Here is an 18,110-nt window from a genome sequence, read left to right as displayed (position 1 = left end):
CAATAACAATCAACATGTTTTAGTTCAAGGCAGCTTAAAATGCCACAACCCGGTTACTTGTTGTAAACTCAGTGAAAATTATAGCCCCACGGAACGAGAAACAGCTTTCAAACACAGTCACATGGACGTGTATATCTATATATCTGTGTACACTGTGGCTTAGGCACACAGAATGTGGAAGGTGCACACATAACTGACCCTCTTGAGCCTACCACAGGGGCTCTGTTTAACTTTCCAAGGGACAATGTTTAATTGTGGAAGGTGAAGGGTCCTCCAGAACAAACCTGGTTCTCTGTTGGCATCGTGGATTTCCCCTCGATCTCCTCGCCCTCCCCAGCCGTCACGGTGACCTCCTGGAGACAGCGGCCTTTTCTCCGATTTCCGGCCTCCCTCGAAGCGAGGGAATTCTTCGTGGCCAGGTAGAGGAAGGAGGCCCCCCCGCCCACCTGGAACATCAAAAATGAAACAAAGCATCAGCAGCAGAATCAATCCGGGGCGTCCTGTACCTCCCTCTCTTGCGGCACTCATGAGGTTAGAAAAGACAATTAAAGAGAAGATAGAAAGAAACAATTTCCTCTGGTCGGGCAAGTCTAGAATAAGAGGATAAAACCTTAAAACTAGAGGTTGGAGCTTTCAAACTGATAGCTATAGATTAAGGTGGGGGGGGGGTTTAAAATGAGGTGGGGCCTTGAGCGATAAAATGTATGAACTAAAAGAATCACAGAGAATGGGGACTCTTGTTCTTGTGTCCCAGTATACTTGTAGCAAATAGGGTCAGTGGGGAGTGGGCAGCCGAAAAGAATAATCAATGAGTCAATGTTTTGAAAGCTTGCTCTGTAAATTTGTCAGCAATTAGATCTGTAATCCAACTTATTTTACTCACATCAGGAGTAGTCCTAAACCCCCAACAGCGTGAAATACAATAGGGTTCATGTGTGGCAGTTAGGACTTTGTGCGTTTGCCATGCTTTTTTTAAAATTGGCCACACTTTTATTATTTCTACGACAGCTCAACACAGAGCCGACAGACTGCTGACGTGAGCAGATGTGACCCGTGCTCAGCTATACCTCGCATTGCTCCATGGCCCCGTCCTCTTCCTCCAGGGTCACGGCCCCTTGCGTTCTCCTCCACTTGCTCAAACTCCTCATCGCCCATGAACTCATCCATGTTTATGAAGGCCTCTCTGCCTCGTGGACCGCGACCGTCGTGACGGGATCCCCCTCGAATGGGCCGGAACCTGCACAGAGAAGATTTGGCGGTTCACCCACATCTCTAGCTGTCTCAGAGACCTGACCGACTGTAACTTTCCAGCTCCCACCAAGAACGGGGACAGCGAGTTCCAACGTTCTGCACGGACAAGCTCTAAGCGTCAACATTTCAAATTAGCACCAATCCTACTCTCCCAGCATGACAACCCGTCGCTGAAAAGGGCGGGATGAGTTCCTCCTCATGTCACTCTTCAGCTGAAGTATTGTGGCTCACCAGGTATATTGACCAACAAGTGGTGCTAGAAAAGCACAGCAGGTCAGGCAGCATCCAAGGAGCAGGAGAATCGACGTTTCGGGCAAAAGCCCTTTCATCAGGACTGAAGGCAGGGAGTCTCCAGGGCTGAGAGGTAAATGGGCTCCCTGCCTTCAGTCCTGATGAAAGGGCTTTTGCCCGAAACATCGATTCTCCTGCTCCTCGGATGCTGCCTGACCTGCTGTGCTTTTCCAGCACCACTCTAATCTAGACTCTGACTTCCAGCACCTGCAGTCCTCACTTTTGCCTACATTGGCCAACAAAGTTGCTGCACTCTCCAAACCAATTGCTTTGATTGGTAATACCCTTAATTTGGTCATAACTAGTGCGATAGTCTATTAATAAAGCAATCCTCTCCAAAGTGCAATGCCGGGTTGAATACCTATACCCATGATTCTCTGAGATAAAATTTACCAAGGTGCAGTTTAAGATTGTCCTTCGGAGACCATTAATCAAAGCTTGCACAACAGCCTGAAGGTAATCTGGAATAATAGACCAGAAATAAAAGAAGTTGACACAGAAGTATAAGTTTGAATAGGTCATATTCTGCACACAAGACAAGCGTTTTAGGTCGCTGTTTCATGGCTGAGCATTGGCTGGTCTCCTTACTGATTGGTACTGTGGATCATTCAGGGGATTAGATTAGATTACTTACAGTGTGGAAACAGGCCCTTCGGCCCAACAAGTCCACACCGACCCACCGAAGCGCAACCCACCCATACCCCTAATTTGCCCCTTACCTAACACTACGGACAACTTAGCATGGCCAATTCACCTGACCCGCACATCTTTGGACTGTGGGAGGAAACCGGAGCACCCGGAGGAAACCCACGCAGACACGGGGAGAACGTGCAAACTCCACACAGTCAGTCGCCTGAGTCGGGAATTGAACCCAGGTCTCAGGCGCTGTGAGGCAGCAGTGCTAACCACTGTGCCCCCCACTAATCTCAAAAACAAGCTTAAAGAATGAATCCAGAATGCAATGAGATGAGTGACCTTATGTCCTGGCAAATCCTTTGAGATTAGTCAATAAATTAATTGTCCAGCTAATAAGGAAGGCGGTATGTAGGTTCACATACATAAGAAACAGACAAGCTAATTAATTTTAAACCTGCTGACAAGCCAAGGGTTCAACCCATTTACATGTCTTTGTTGCAGTTCCTCCATTTGGGTGTAAGTCCATTCATTTGTATGAAGTCAAGGTTAAAAAGATACAGGAAAAGCGTTTTATTTCAACCAGGTCAATTCCAGGTATGAAGGGTCTATCTTATGAGAGGCTGAATAGATTGGGACTGCACTTGTTTGAAATTAGAAGGAGGTGACCTTACTGAAACATACAAGATTCTTCGTGGGCTTGACAGGGGGTTTGGGGGGGGAGTAAAGACAGAAAGGTTGTTTTCCCTTGAGGGAGACTCGAGGAGCAGAGGGCGTAAGACAAGGTTGTCCTTGTAAAAGTGATGAACAGGAATACATCTTCTCAGAGGATAGGAAATCTGTGGAATTCTTTACCACAGAAGGCTATAGAGGCTGGATTGTTAAACATATTCAATGCTGAGAAAGACAGATTTTTAATCAGTAAGGAGAGCTAGGGTTATGAGGAAAGAAGGAAAATGGAGTTGAGAATTGTCAGATCAGCCATGAGCTCACTGAGTGGTGAAGCAGGCTCAATGGGCTGAATGGCCTCCTATGTCTTTTGGTCAGCATGTGTAAACAATTTAACACTCATATGAAAATGAACTTAAAAGGCTAGCTTCTGCTTACTTTTGTTAACAAGTACCTGGCAAGGATAGCTGGCTAGTGAGCATTATATGGAAGACTGCTAACAACACTAACGACACATTTGCACACATTTGTTCTCTATACTGAGACACAGAACAGGAAATTAAAGTCATTGCTGTTCTCTCAACAACCCCTTCCAGACAGCGGTCATGCAGTACAAACTCCCATAACAGAGCAGAAGAGGTGAAGGTACCTTTGCATAATTGTAAATGCAATCACTCTCATAGGACATCTACTGAACAAAGGCAATAGCACAATCTCGCAAATGGCAAGAGCAGTACTGTGCACATTAGTGCTGGACACCAGCTACACAAAGATCATATCACTGTATTTGCAGCATTAGTCAATATGCCATGGAAATGTGAACAGGGAGTTTAGAAATGACATTACAGCTGTACAAAGCTTTTGTACAGAGAGCAGTTCTGCATACCACACCTTATGATGGATGTACTGGTTTAAAGAGAGGGTAGGCTAAGTCTGAGATTGACAGATGCTTGCTAACTGAAGATATCAAGGGATATTGGGTGAAAGCAGGTATATGGAGTTAGATCACAGATCAACCAAGATCTGAATGAATGGCCGAGTATACGAGAGCGACTAGGTGTGTTAAAACTGTTCCAATGTTTCTAACCTTCACCCACACCTTGGTTACCTCTAGACTTGACTGTTCCAGTACTCTCCTGGTCAATCTCCCACCTTCCATTTCCCATAATCTTGTACTCAGCTCAGCCTTTACTGTCTGTGTGGAGGATGCATGTTTTCCTTATGTCTACGTGGGTTTCTGCCGGATGTTCTGGTTTCCTTCCACAGTCCAAAGGTGTGCAAGCTATGAATTGGTCATGATAAATTACCCATAGTGTTCAGGGATGTTTCGATTCTGTGTGTTAGCCATGGAAAACGCAGGGTTACAGGGATAGGGTAGGGGAAATGGATGTGGGTGGGATGATCTTCGGAGGGTCAGTAAGGACTTGTTGGGCTGAATGGTCTGTTTCCACACTTTGGGGATTCTTTGCCCATATCCTAACACATAGTCCCATTCACCTAACATCAATGTACTTGCTGAACTACACTGACTTCCAACCAGGAACAACTCAATTTAGAAACATTCTCATCCATGTTTTGAAATCTTGCCTCTCACTAATGTGGCAATCTCCTCCAGCCTTTCGTCTCTCAACTCTAGTCTCCTGAACATCCCATGGAGTCATACAGCATGGAAACAAACTGTTCATTCCAACCAGTCCATGCCGACCATGTTTCCAAACTAAACCAGTTCCACCTGCCTGTGCTTGGCCCACATCCCTCCAAACCTGTCCTATTCATGTACTTATCCAAATGTCTTTTAAATGTTGTAACTGTACTGGCATCCACCAATTCCTCTGGCAGTACATTCCACAAACTACTCTGTAAAATAAAAATTGCCTCTCCCATCCTTCTCCTCTCACTGTAAACCTATGCCCCCAATCTTGAAATCCTCCATCATTTGGAAACCACACCTGTCAATCACCTTGCCCATACCTCTCATGATTTTTAAATTCTCTATATGGTCACCCCTCAACCTCTTATGCACCAGTGATTCATTGATTAATTAATTAATTGATGTACTATAGCTGGCTCTGCTTTCAGCTGCTTGGGCTGTAAATGCTGGTATTTCCTCTCCACACCACTCTCTCTCTCTGTCTACTTTCTTTCTTCTTATTTTCCTTTCAGACATTCCTGAAAAGCTTTTGTGCATCTGTCCTAATATCTAATGTGGCTTGGTGTCAAAGCATTTTGAGTACAAGCTCTCTCTGTTTGGATACATTATAAGGCAATATTTTAAAAGGAGGAGCAAATGTTTAAAGGTTCCTACTAAATATCAAGGCAGCAACAACCAAGAAAAATTACTTGACATGAGAAAATAAATTCTTTAATGCAGACCATTTGTCTGCTTCTGTGGTCACTGTCTCTGAGATAATAGAATGCTCCTTAGGGTCACGGCTGGTTAACTACTGATTTCCATCAGATACAGCCTCCAGGAACTATTACTTTCCATTCTTGGATTTGCACTGAGTTATTAAGTGTTGCTTGCAGTGCCTCTGTGTTCACCCTTTAAACACTGATTCTCTCGTGCAGTTCAATGTCAGATATTAAATGATAAAGCTACAATTATTTCTTTAAGGTGGTGAATGGACAAATACTGATTACTCGAGCAGACAGATTTCTTAAGATGCTCTGCATTTGGTTCATTGACATCATTGTGCATCAATTTCTGTACTGAATTCCTACAGCCTGACCCAGTTAACCAAAGCAGAGTTAACTGTTTAAGATTGAACAGTGGCTGAAGTGTGGTACCAAGGTTTCTGTGTGGGTGGAACGACAGAAACTTGAACAGACAAAGGGGGTTACCACCACAAATGCATCTTATCCCACACCAAGAAACAAGTGCAGACAATCTCCAGGTAATCCAACAATTCTTGCAGCTTTATGGCTCAACTAGCAGTAATGTAGCAGTGGCCATTAGCAGACTGAATCCATAAAGTGAAACCAAATCCAAAAAGGTGGAAATATGTTTATATAGCAGTAGTTCTGGTGCATCCTGACTGTATCCAAGTGTTTGTAGTCCATAGGAGTTTATTAGACTTGGGTATTGGTGCTGATTGAGTCAGGTTGAGGAGTTTCGGTCAGATCATTTTGTCACTTACTCGAGTTATAAATCATATTGCCTTGGGAAATGGAATATTCAGCAAATGGACAGGATTGCCCATGTACCATCTGAGCAGCCCAAAACGTTGTGGTGTATTTCTACATGACAATTATTATACATATGGGAAAAACCCTTGGTCTTGGATAAATAAGATCATGTCAACACCAATTTGTGGATGAATTCTACATTAGAACACACAAAGATCTCATTGAAACGGATCTTCATGCTTTGGGGCAGAATTCATTCATCAATGAAGCAATGTATATTTTCAAACCACAAACAAGGTCAGTAAGTACAATACAACTGAGTTGCCTGAGTTTTGAGTGCTGGTCATAGGGGCTGGCCTGTATGGTGTACATACCACACACAGCTTTGGTAATCCCGACAAGCATCCTTAGTGTAAATATTCTGATGGTTAAACTGGTCATGAACATATCAACAGAAATAATTACTGTCATTCAATCAGGTACATCTTGAGCTATAAAGGGTCAAATGAAAACAACTGAAATGGGGGGCTGTGCACATTAACCATCACAGGACAGCATCACTTCATTTGTGTTTGTAGATTGAGATAGACAACGTTACTCAAATAGGCAATCCCCATCTCTCATAGCAACTTTCAAAAGCTAGGAATAATGGATGCTTAGCCTGGAGATGGGGAACAGAATGAAACACTATTGGTCACTCCTGAAATAGTAATTCAGTTTATTCCCTAAGGAATAGGTCTTCCAATTCTTTCCGAAAAATGTTATGATCTCAAGAACTGGAAAGCCGTTTTAAAAGTCTTTGGCTGATTTGTCTGCTTAACCTTTGTGAGTTGGCTCCACATTGTACACTTGAATTGATTCAAGGTGTTGTTCCTATTGCTGTTTCTGTGAATAAACCGGCTTACAGTTTACAATTGGCAGATGGTTTTCTTTCAAAGCAATCTAAAGGCACAATGGAATCATTAATGCCATCCAGTGGCAACAAAGGAGTTCACTGTTCTCCTCAGAGAAGCCATCCCGAGAGCAGGGACAGATTTTATGTGTTGCATGAATGGAAAATGTCTGTATACAGAACGTGATTGCAACTCTGCATTTCTAAATTGGCTTGACTAAGTGGCTCCAGCTGTATGTGGACCTTTGCTTGGCTCTGTCCAGTTAACAGCAGGAGGCGATGGATTATTGCCATTTCCAATTTTCAGGCAGAGTAGTTCCAGGGATACTGATTAATGCTTTAAGTCTAGACAATCAACACCTACAAATCTTCAACCCAATCACATGGATCAAAATCTACTTCCTGTCAGCCTTGAGTTGGGCACTGCTGATCTCGACACCTCTGCTCACATTCATTCCCACACTGGTCAACGCCCTGTCCAAATCTACAGGAAGAACTTTTAAGACTTATTTGTTTATATGAAAGCTGCTCTGGATGACTGGAAACATTTGCTCAAATAAAGGATGAACAGACCATCTCTTGGCTCTTTTTATCTTTGGGCCTTCACATGGAAGCATTAAAGAAAGATACCATATTCACAGAATCGTTCATGAGGCCATTACGTCACTCCATAATTATGATTCTCCAGATGTTCATTTCACTTAAAAGCCATGTTCCTGCCTTCATAGTAAGTCAAATTCCCTTATGAATGCCTCAAATAAACCTGCCTCCATCACATTCTCTTCAGCTCAATCCTGACCATAGCCACTGACTGTAAAAATGTTTGTCCTTGTTCTGCAAACTACTGAAAACCTGAGCACTGTCATTCTTGATGATTTCATGAGTGGGAAGTTTCTCCCTGTCTATTGTGTGTTATAGCAGCAGTAGGCTGCAGTTTCAGACTCTCCAAAGCTCCAATAGTTGTGGTCGGAAGCATCTTAAAGAACATGTTTGCTGGGCCTAATGAAACTGTTGTTTTTTGCTCAATCCTAACCACACCCCTCAATTCCCAATATCCATCTTCTGTTGACAAGCCAATTCTTAATGCATGGAGAAAACCTAATCAATTTTTCGAGCTTCACTAAAGGGCCATTGAAAACAAGTAAACTGCACGCTAACTATTCATTGAGCAATCCTAGGTCATGAATGCAACTGACTCCTCAAGGAATTTTCAGGGAGATTTGGATGGCACAATCTGTCAGCTTTAACACCATACTGACTGCTCCACTTCATGATCCTGGTGCTACTTAGATATAATCCCTTCAACTATTCTCATAGTTGATTTCTAGTTAGCGGGACAGTAATCTGTACTGCATTCTTTTGTGAATATTTAGGCCAGCACCAGACATCCTCCAGGCTTCATCAGCTGGAGTTATTTATGGAGATCTGAAAAATGCTAAACTATTGTTAATTTCATTTTTTGATTCCTTGAGTCTTGTATTCCAGATGTGTGACATGAAGCCCAGGAACCTTCCAGTTTCTGATTAATACATGCTTTATTAACCTTATACATGCTACAAATTTTTGGCTTGCAGTTATGACGAATGGAATTGTTTACAATACTCTTTGGCTGTGGTAATGATGGTGAAAGTGTTGATTTCTGTCGTCATTCTCCATTGAAAATTGACAGCAGATTGAGAGTTCCAACACGCATTGAATAACTCGACAGTTCAGAAGTCGCTATCTGAGATTCCAAGCTCTCCTGTTAGATGTAAAGAGATCTCTGCAAACTGCAATCATGATGTGGTGAGAACTTTTGTGAACTCTTTGCTGGAGTTGATGTGAAAACCCTTGAAGAACTAAAATCTGGTAGACTGAGATGTTATTGGGGCTAACTGTATTAATTCTATTAACTCCCACATCCTTACTGGCCCTGGGAGGCTAATTTTGTGTGTTGAATATTAAATTTCTCTGCAACAATAAAAACTTACATACTTTCTTAAAAGTAATTTTATTATTTTAAACTTTATCCATCTTTATTTTAGATTCTGTCTGAATATCATCAGACCTTTATTTCATTATCTGAAAATATGAATTAAAAGTGGTAGATGCATTTTCCTTCTTGTTTTGCTGTGCGTGAACATTTCAATTTGATTGGTCGGCAACTGCTTGCAGACATCATTGTTACTGCCCACCAAGAGATCTCCTTTACTCAGCAAGGGACTTAAAACAGCAATCTGGAAGGTCAAAGCAATGTCACATTGGCAGTTTCTTCTGAGGTCTGAGGTGAGCACTGCCGCCTCACCACTAGCTACAAAAACTGGGCCACTGTGTAGGAAAGATCTAAACTCCCGTAACAGTTTGACTCAATTTATCTTTTCCACAGACTCAATTGTTCTTTAACTCTCCTTCTGCTGGTGACATAATTGCCACACTCCTGCTACCTGCTGGGTCTTGTTTGTTTGCACTGTAAAGCCCAATAAATTGCACTTCCAGTTGAAAGAATGTTTCACCAATTGTTATCATTAGGGTGAGTCTAAAATCAGATGACATCCAATTTCAAATCTAGTCACAGTATTTTGGATAAATAAACCTGTATGTCAGGGATCCCTACTGAACGACCACTCAGAATTTATTCTCACCTGTCATCCCTCCGCCCACGAAATCGCATATCCTCAGGCTCCCTCATGAATCGTTCATCTACTGGTTTGCGTCCATCCCAACCTTGGGGTGGACCCCGGTTCGGGCCCCTGTGCTCAGGATCCCCAAAGTCCCTGTACTCCTGATCAGGAGGAAAATCCCGCTGAGGTCCAGGTCCCCGTCTCCAACCCTCATCAAGAGGTATCGGGCCCATACGGTTTTCAAACTCCCGCGGCCTGTGGCCATATCTCTCATCCTTCCGGTAATCATCATGGTACTGATCTGGTCCTTCAAAGCGATCATGGTAGTCTTGGGGTGGACCCCGCCTCTCTGCGGAGCCTCTGTTTTCTCGAGGATCACCCCAGTCGTGGGAACCCCTGAATGGAAGTCCGCGTTCAGGTTCACGCTCTGAGCTCTGATCACGCCTCATTTCCTGTGGATGGCCCATGTGATGATTTGGAGGACCATGAGATTCACCTGACAAGACAAAATCAATTTGAAGCTGCTGTTAATGCAAACAGATGAACAACAAGGCACAAAATTGGACAGCCATTCTCCTTGCGCGTAGTGGTATTTATGTGAACAGATTGACTGTCCAGACAAATGTGCACAGTGGTGATCCATTATCTTGCCAACACAAATGTCTCTAGAAAAATAAAGAGGTCTGAAATCATACATCCAGAATGCTAAAAAAATTGATGTTAACATTCTGGTGCTTTTTAAAAAATCTCTCATATACTTCATTTATTCACTGAAATATTTCATTTCCTAAAGATAGCTGCACATAAATAAGTCATCATAGATGCAGAGGAACATAAGTCTGCTCTCTCATCAGACAGAGAGAGACTTGTGGTGAGTTTAATCTCAGGGTCACCACATCTCAAGAGAAGGGCAAGGTCGAGAAGGCAAGACTTTCATACTCAAGTGTAGTCACTGTTCCATCTAGACAGAACAGTTAATTTATGCACATCAAGCTTCCACAAATAGTGACATGTTTACGGCTAGGTAATCTGTTTCGGTGATGTTGTTTAATGGAAAAATATTTGTCAGGGGAACAGAAGGATTTCTCCTGCTCTTCTTTTAAAGGCTTATGGGATCTTTTACACATCTGAGTAGGCAAGTGCAGCCTCAGATTCAAGTCATCCTCCAACAGTGCAGCACTTTCTCAGTAATGCACTGAGTGTGCTGGTCTAGTTTGGTTTCCAGACTTTGGAGTGAGAACCTAGTGAACCCAGAATGTACTGTCCCAGAGAAATGACTGTTACCCACTGAACCATAGCTGACCTTGAAAAGAACAACCAGGCAAACCTCGAAATTCATCCACAAACCCATGATTCTGCATACTCTCAAACCTCGGAATGGATTAACCTACAACCCCATACTGATGAAGTAAATTACAAAAATACTTGTAGTGATGTGTACTGTATTAGGTTATTCTGAACACTGACTTGAGGTCTAGCATCAAAGGACAGTGGTATTTTACTGAGATCACTAACTACCGAAAGCTCTTTTTTGGCACTGTGTGAAAAGGGGATCCCAGTCTATAGGCCACTTATAACAACATCAGGTCTGGCTTCTGCCTCTGTAATGACGACTTAAACTTCAAGTGTTTTCTCAAACTCACTCATTCTCTGAAATTAGGGACATCATAAATGGATTTTGTAGTTAATATTAGAGAACCCTACAAACTGAAAGCTAGAAAATACTTCAAGAACAAATATCAGGCTAGCCTTTGAAGAAATGCTACTTAATGTGCAAAAGATGGACATGGCATCATTTTATATGATGCTTCATTCACTGTACAATATATTGCATTCTCTCTCGGTGAGGAACTTGAGTAAGTGCCCCACTGTCACTTTTTAAACCACATCGCTCCTTAGGTTTATAAATCTTTCATAAACAGGCCATTCAAATGCAAGAGTTCCCTTAATTTTACACCATGAGTGTTTGTGGATCAATGAATGCCACTTCTCTATCTACCGCCAAAGGTGAAACTCCTACTGGTTTGAGAAAGCCTTTTGCTGCAATGAAGAAATTCACTCACCTCAAGTAACAAACAGCCATCTGTCCAAAAACACAGTTCACCAACTGAGTTTTGTGAGGATGACCGCAGGTACATTGACCATTCAAATACCATCAGCTGTTTTGTGAATCAAATACTGACAAAAGAAGCTTAGGTGTTCACCAATCAATACTTTCTTAGAACTGGAACCACATACACTGATACAGCGAGTAATAGCACAGAAGTTACCAAAGCACAATGTATCAAGCTGCTGCAGGGTCAATAACATCTTATTTGCAATTGTAATTTGTTAACATGTCTTTCATTCTTCAAATTCTGGAGTATTTTGCATGCAGAAATTGCTGTTGCTTCTTTCTTCTTGTCAGAAGTTTAAACACTATTGTACAAGGTAGTTCACATAATAATGAATCAGTGCACCTTCAACATATAGTCATAGAGACGTACAGCATGGAAACAGACCCTTCGGTCCAACCCGTCCATGCCGACCAGGTATTCCAACCCATTCTATTCCCACCTGCCAGCACCCGGCCCATATCCCTCCAAACCCTTCCTAATCTCATACCAGTCTCCACCACTTCCTCTGGCAGCTCATTCCATACACGTACCACCCTCTGTGTGCAAAAGTTGCCGCATAGGTCGCTTTTATATCTTTTCCCCCTCATCCTAAACCTATGCCCTCTAGTTCTGGACTCCCCAACCCCAGGGAAAAGACTTTGTCTATTTATCCTATCCATGCCCCTCATGATTTTGTAAACCTCTATAAGGTCACCCCTCAGCCTACGATGCTCCAGGGAAAACAGCCCCAGCCTGTTCAGCCTCTCCCCATAGCTCAAATCCTCCACCCCTGGCAATGTTCTTGTAAATTGTTTCTGAACCCTTTCAAGTTTCACAAGTGACCTTTATGCACAGGGAAAAGTTCCACAAGGCACCATGTGAGGTTTGACTCTTTATGTCGCAGTTTGATTAAACCATTTATGTGCAGTGCTGCTCTTCTCACCTTTGCTTGGCCCAGGACCTGGAGGTCCCTGACTGGAAGCAGGTAATCGACCCGGACCCATCATCAATGGTGGCACTTGGTTTCCAGCCTTTCATAGGAAAAACGTAACAAATGAGTCATCCATGAGATACAGACCAAACAAAAAGAATACTTTGGCATTTCATAAAGCACATTGGACAGAAATCTGTCAGGTGTTGCACATCCAGAAAAATATAACCAACACCTCAGAATTTGATTTTAACATATCATTCTTTACTCACTTTTCGTGTCCAATTTGGGCAGAACTGGGACATGCATCAAGGAGGCAAATTACTTAATATCAGTCCAATCGCCTTTTGAACATTTTGCTTGAAATGAGCCTTTTTATCATTTTCATCATACAATTCATACAGTGTGGAAACAGGCCATTTGCCTAATGGGTCCACACTGATTCTCTAAAGAGGATCCCTTCCAGATCTATCCCCCAACCATATCCCTGCATTTCCCATGGCTTGCCTGCATATTCCTGAACACTATTGGCAATTGAGCATGGGCAATCCACCTAACTTTCACATCTTTGGACTGGGAGGAAATTGGAGCACCTGGAGGAAACCCACACAGACACAGGGAGAACACGATGCCTCAGTGGTTAGCACTGTTGCCTCACAGTGCCAGGGAGCTGGATTTGATTCCTGCCTCAGACAACCGGCTATGTACAGTTTGCACATTCTCCCCTCACCTGTATGGGTTTCCTCCGGGTGCTCTGGTTTCCTCCTACAGTCCAAAGATGTGCAGGTCAGGGTGAATTGGCCATGCTAAATTGTCCATAGCGTCAGGTGCATTAGTCAGGGATAAATATGGGGTAGAAGAATGGGTCTGGGTGGGTTACTCTTCGGAGGGTCACAGTGGATTTGTTGGGCCAAATGGCCTGTTTCCATACTGTAGGGAATCTAATCTAAAAAAAACATGCAAACGCCCCACAGACGGTTGCCCAAGGGTGGAATCAAATCCAGGTCTCTGGTGCTGACAGGCAGCAGTGCTAACCACTGAGCCACTGTGCCACCCACCAGAACCAAAGGGCGAATTATGGAGACTGGTATGAGGAAGTATGAACATAAGTCATTAACAGCTTCATGGGACATGGGACCTTTGTCAGAATGTCAGAGCACTCCTAGACACTTAGTGCCGAATGGCAACAGAGGATGATATTAGCAGGAACTGGATGATGAGTTACAAAATGTGGCTGAAGAGGTTAAGCAAGTTGGGCTGAAGAAGAGATTGTGTTTTTGTTCAGTGCACACATTATGGGTTGAATGGCCTCCTTTTGTGCAGGAACAATTCTATGATTCCCAAAAGGTGGATTTTGAAGCAGTGAATTTCAGACTGAAAGCTGGAACGGCAGAAGGGAGGGAAGGGGTCAAGAATGGAAATGGTGGAGGATTCACATTAGTTCTTTAATGATTTCAATCCAATATATTCGAAGTAGTCCGAAAGGGTAGGGAAATGGGTAACTTGTGCGAACATTAAAGAAGATTTTTTTTTCAAGTGGTGGGCTCACCATCTTGCATCCTCTCACTCCCCTCATGAATTATTAGATCTCATTGAAATCAAAAAATTTCTTTCAAATTAAAAAATCATCACGTTTGTTTTGTAATAATTTCTTAAATAAGGGGAATAGGGTTTTATTCTATTCTTTGCTGAGATATTACGATATCATATATTGCATAAACTCTGAAGTTTTGTAGTGATAGCAATCAACAAAATAAAAATAAATTAATTCGAAACTCCCTGAGACCTGTCAGATTCAGCAGGATTGTTCTGGATGTTTCTTTTGTTTGCAATACATAAAATGTAATTTTATCCATAAAGAGACTGCTATCTCCCTGTGTGTAAGGGGTCAGGCATTGGAAGGAACACAACTTTCAAACAAATCTGGACAAGTTATAAGTGTGGTCAGCAAATGGATCCAATGTGAGTGAACAGAAGAAAAAAAACACATTGATACAGTGATACAAAACAGGCAAATTTAGGTATATTCCCACAATGACAAATTGAATTTTTGTGCAGTTATTAATAGATCATTCAGCATTTCTATGGTTCCACCATGCTTTATGAAACACCTTAGATATTTAGCCACTGTAACAATTTGAAAACATGGAGCCAACTTGATAGCAGTCAGACAATCTGCTTGCGATGTCTCACAAATGATAAATTGGTGAGGACACTCAGGATAGGTCCACTCCTACTCTATGAAATAGTATCACTGAATAGATGGGTGTCAGTTTAACATTCTTCTGAAAGACAATATCTCAGGCAATGCAACTCTCCATCGGCATTGTACTGGTGTATCAACATGAGGCAATTAAGAAAAAGCCTCCTCTTGAATTAAGGTGCATTTCAAAACTGAAGTCATTCACAATAATAAGCTGAATCTTTCTAAAGGTTTGAGCGCACAATAATGCGGAAGGTAAGAGTGACTGACTACCAATACTCTGTGACTTGTATCACTTGCTGACAGAAACTAAATAGTCCTCATTTGAAGTGAGAGTCCTTAGAATGCTGGAAAGTGAATTAATGAAGAGCCAAACAGAATATTTCACTTTATCCACGACTGTCTTTTCAATGTGGAACACCATTAACTGATTTATTAGGCTACACAAAAAAATGTGGAATCGATCCTCTCATGAGCATTTAGATTGCGCAATAAATCCTTTCCAGAGAAGTCCCTGCCCCATGAATTATTTTTAAAATTTTCTATTAATCTTGAGGTCAGCAGAGATAAAAGCAGACATTGCCAATCAAATTTTGATGCAGTTGTATGGCTCTACTTTTATTCTTCTCCATTATGAAATAAATTTACATTTAAAAAGGAGTTTTATCCTATCTCCAACATATATCCCAAATAATCAATCTGAAGGGCAGTAGGCACCATTATAAGATATTGTGACTGCTATTCTATATATAATCTGTCACAAACACCAATATTTTTAATTTTTTGGGGTTCAGAAAGGAACATTGAATGTTGAGGAGCACAGAATGTTTAGCTCCTATGCAAATAGCAGCATGACATCCAGAAGATACACCTGAACTAACCAAAACAGACCTCTTGTGCATTGATTGATCTGAAAAGCAGGACCGCAGTTTTGCCGTGGACGATCAACTGAGATTATCTGCTCACATCCTGATAAAGGCCTTGAACACTTTAAACTGTGACATCCAAAGGTAAAAATGCAGTCAACTGAGCCGATGGTCATAACATCCACGTGTACTTTAAGAAACAGGAGTGTGTCCCTGTGCGCAGCAACGTAAAGCTACACAATGGAAGATGGATGTAGTTGTAGGAGATTAATCAGATCAGTCTCAGAACATACCCCAAGTGTAGATATTTTCTAATCCATCATTTCGGAGGCATTATTACACATCTCTGCAGCAACACTGCTATTCCATCACAAGAGCCTTCAGTTCCTCAGTGTAGTCTCAACCATCTTCACCTGCTTCATCAACGAACTCCCCTCCATCATAAGATCAGAAGTGGGGGATGTTTACTGAAGATTGCACATGTTCAGCGCCATTTGCAACTCCTCAGGTATTAAAACAGCCAGTGCTGATATGCAGCAAGACCTGGATAACATCCAGGTTTGGGCTGACAAATGGCAAGTAACACACACAGTGCAAATGCCAGTTAATGACAATCTCAAACAAGAGAAATTTAACTATTTCCCCTTGACATTCAATGGCATTGTTGATTTTTTTCGGGGGGTGGGGGGGTGAGCTTTGCTGGCTGGGCCAGTATTCATTACCAATTCTTAATTGTTCACGAGGTAATGGTGGTGAGCCACCTTTTTGAATCACTGCAGTCTTACTTGGTGTAGATACACCCACAATGTTTTTAGGGAAGGAGTAACAGGAATTTTGAGCCAATGATTGTGAAGGGACGATGATATATTTCCACGTCAGGAAGGTTGAGTGATTTGGAGAAGAACTTGTGGATGGTGGTGTGCCCATGAACCTGCTGGCTTTGCCCTCTAGACAGTAGCGATTGTAGGATTTGGAAGGCGCTATCTAAGGAGCTTTATAAATGTTCAAATTTTATGTATGATACATACTGTTGCGGCTGAGTATGGGTGGGAGTCTATGCTTATGGATGTAGTGCCAATCAATGGAGCGCTTTGACCTGGATAGTGTCAAGCTTCTTGAGTATTGTTGGAGTTGCACTCATCCAGGCAGGTGTGGAGAATTTAAAGTCACACTCCTGACTTTTTAGATTAGATTCCCTACAGTATGGAAACAGGCCCTTCTGCCCAAAAGGTCACAATGACCCTCCAATGAGTAACCCAGTCCGATTCATTCCTCCACCCTATATTTACCCCAACTTGGCTATTTAACATGGCCCATTCACCTGACCTGCACATCTTTTGGATTGTGGGAGGAAACAGACACAGGAGAATGAGCTAACTCCACACAGACAGTCGCCCGAGGCAGGAATTGAACCCAGGTCCCTGGCGCTGTGAGGCAGCAGTGCTAACCACCGTGCTGCCTCATATGCCTTGTAGATGACAGACAGGCTTTGTCGAGTCAGGAGGGGAGTTACCCACTGCAGGATTCACAATTCAGATCTGTTCTTCCAGCCATAGCATTTCTGAGAGTAGTTTAGTTTAGTTTCTGATTTTTTGTAACCCCCAGGATGTTGACAGTGGGGGACTCAGTGATGGTAATGGATATGTGGGTCGATGGATAGACTTTCTCTCATTGAGAATGACCAGTGTTTGGTACATGTGCAGCAGTAATGAGAGTCGCCGCTTGTCAGCCCAACCCTGGATACTGTCCAGGTCTTGCTGCATTTGGCCATGGTATTTTTGCATCTGAAGAATGATGAATGGTGCTAAAACATTGAGGATTGCTCAATGGCCATCCCCACTTCTGATCCGATGATAAAAGGAGAGTTATTGTGGGTGGATGGAGGGTGTTATCCTGAGGAACTTGTGCAGTAAGGTTCTGGAGGCGAGAGGATTGACCTCAATAGCAGTTTTCAATGCAAGTTCGTGCAGGTGAAACACTTCGAGATGATTTTTGTTCAGGCATGCGCACTGTAAATGTTTTATTCTTTAGATACAAAGTGACATTAGAACACTCCAAAATATCAACAAGCAAAACAACCTAGAATACTTTTTGGACCGAATGTCAGTATCCTAATTCTAAGATGTTTAGCAGGCAACCATATGGTAAACTCATTCTGTGTACCGCAAATAAATACAGGAGTGTAAAGCATTACGTGTGAACTATTTTAATTTTCACTATTGGTTTGATTGCCTCAATGACACAGGCTCTTCTGTGTAGCATGCACTCCAGCATTAGGTTGAATGTTCCTTTTCTCCCTTTGATTCTCCAACTTCAGGTGTTAATATGCCTAAATGTTACTAGTGGAAAACTTGTAAAACACACAAAATTGCTGGCTCAGAATATTAACAACTCCCAGTTGTCATTAATACTCAGACTGATTTAAGTTTCAATGAAATCTGCACGAATATCTATTGAATCAAGACCAGTTTTCAAACATTCATTTGTATCCAAGAAGACTTGGCTTTCTTGTATTTTCAATTTCATTGCTCTGTATGTTCATATAGTGTGTG

General features: G+C 42.3%; 1 protein-coding gene across 1 annotated transcript in view; it reads right to left on the bottom strand.

Annotated features, from left to right (window-relative positions):
• Positions 1 to 18,110, bottom strand: part of wdr33 (WD repeat domain 33) — a 106,653-nt gene that overhangs the window by 1,402 nt on the left and 87,141 nt on the right. Inside the window, exons 17-20 of the mRNA XM_060834982.1 lie at positions 12,502 to 12,589; positions 9,484 to 9,958; positions 1,068 to 1,237; positions 285 to 446 (exon numbers count right to left, since the gene is read on the bottom strand). Of these exons, the coding sequence (XP_060690965.1) occupies positions 285 to 446; positions 1,068 to 1,237; positions 9,484 to 9,958; positions 12,502 to 12,589 (895 nt within the window). The remainder of the gene's footprint in view (positions 1 to 284; positions 447 to 1,067; positions 1,238 to 9,483; positions 9,959 to 12,501; positions 12,590 to 18,110) is intronic.

The sequence above is a fragment of the Hemiscyllium ocellatum genome, chromosome 13 (genome assembly GCF_020745735.1).
Source record: "Hemiscyllium ocellatum isolate sHemOce1 chromosome 13, sHemOce1.pat.X.cur, whole genome shotgun sequence".
Classification (NCBI taxonomy): domain Eukaryota; kingdom Metazoa; phylum Chordata; class Chondrichthyes; order Orectolobiformes; family Hemiscylliidae; genus Hemiscyllium; species Hemiscyllium ocellatum.
The sequence above is the reverse complement of the archived record's forward strand: the minus strand, read 5'-3'. Positions and strand labels throughout refer to the sequence as shown.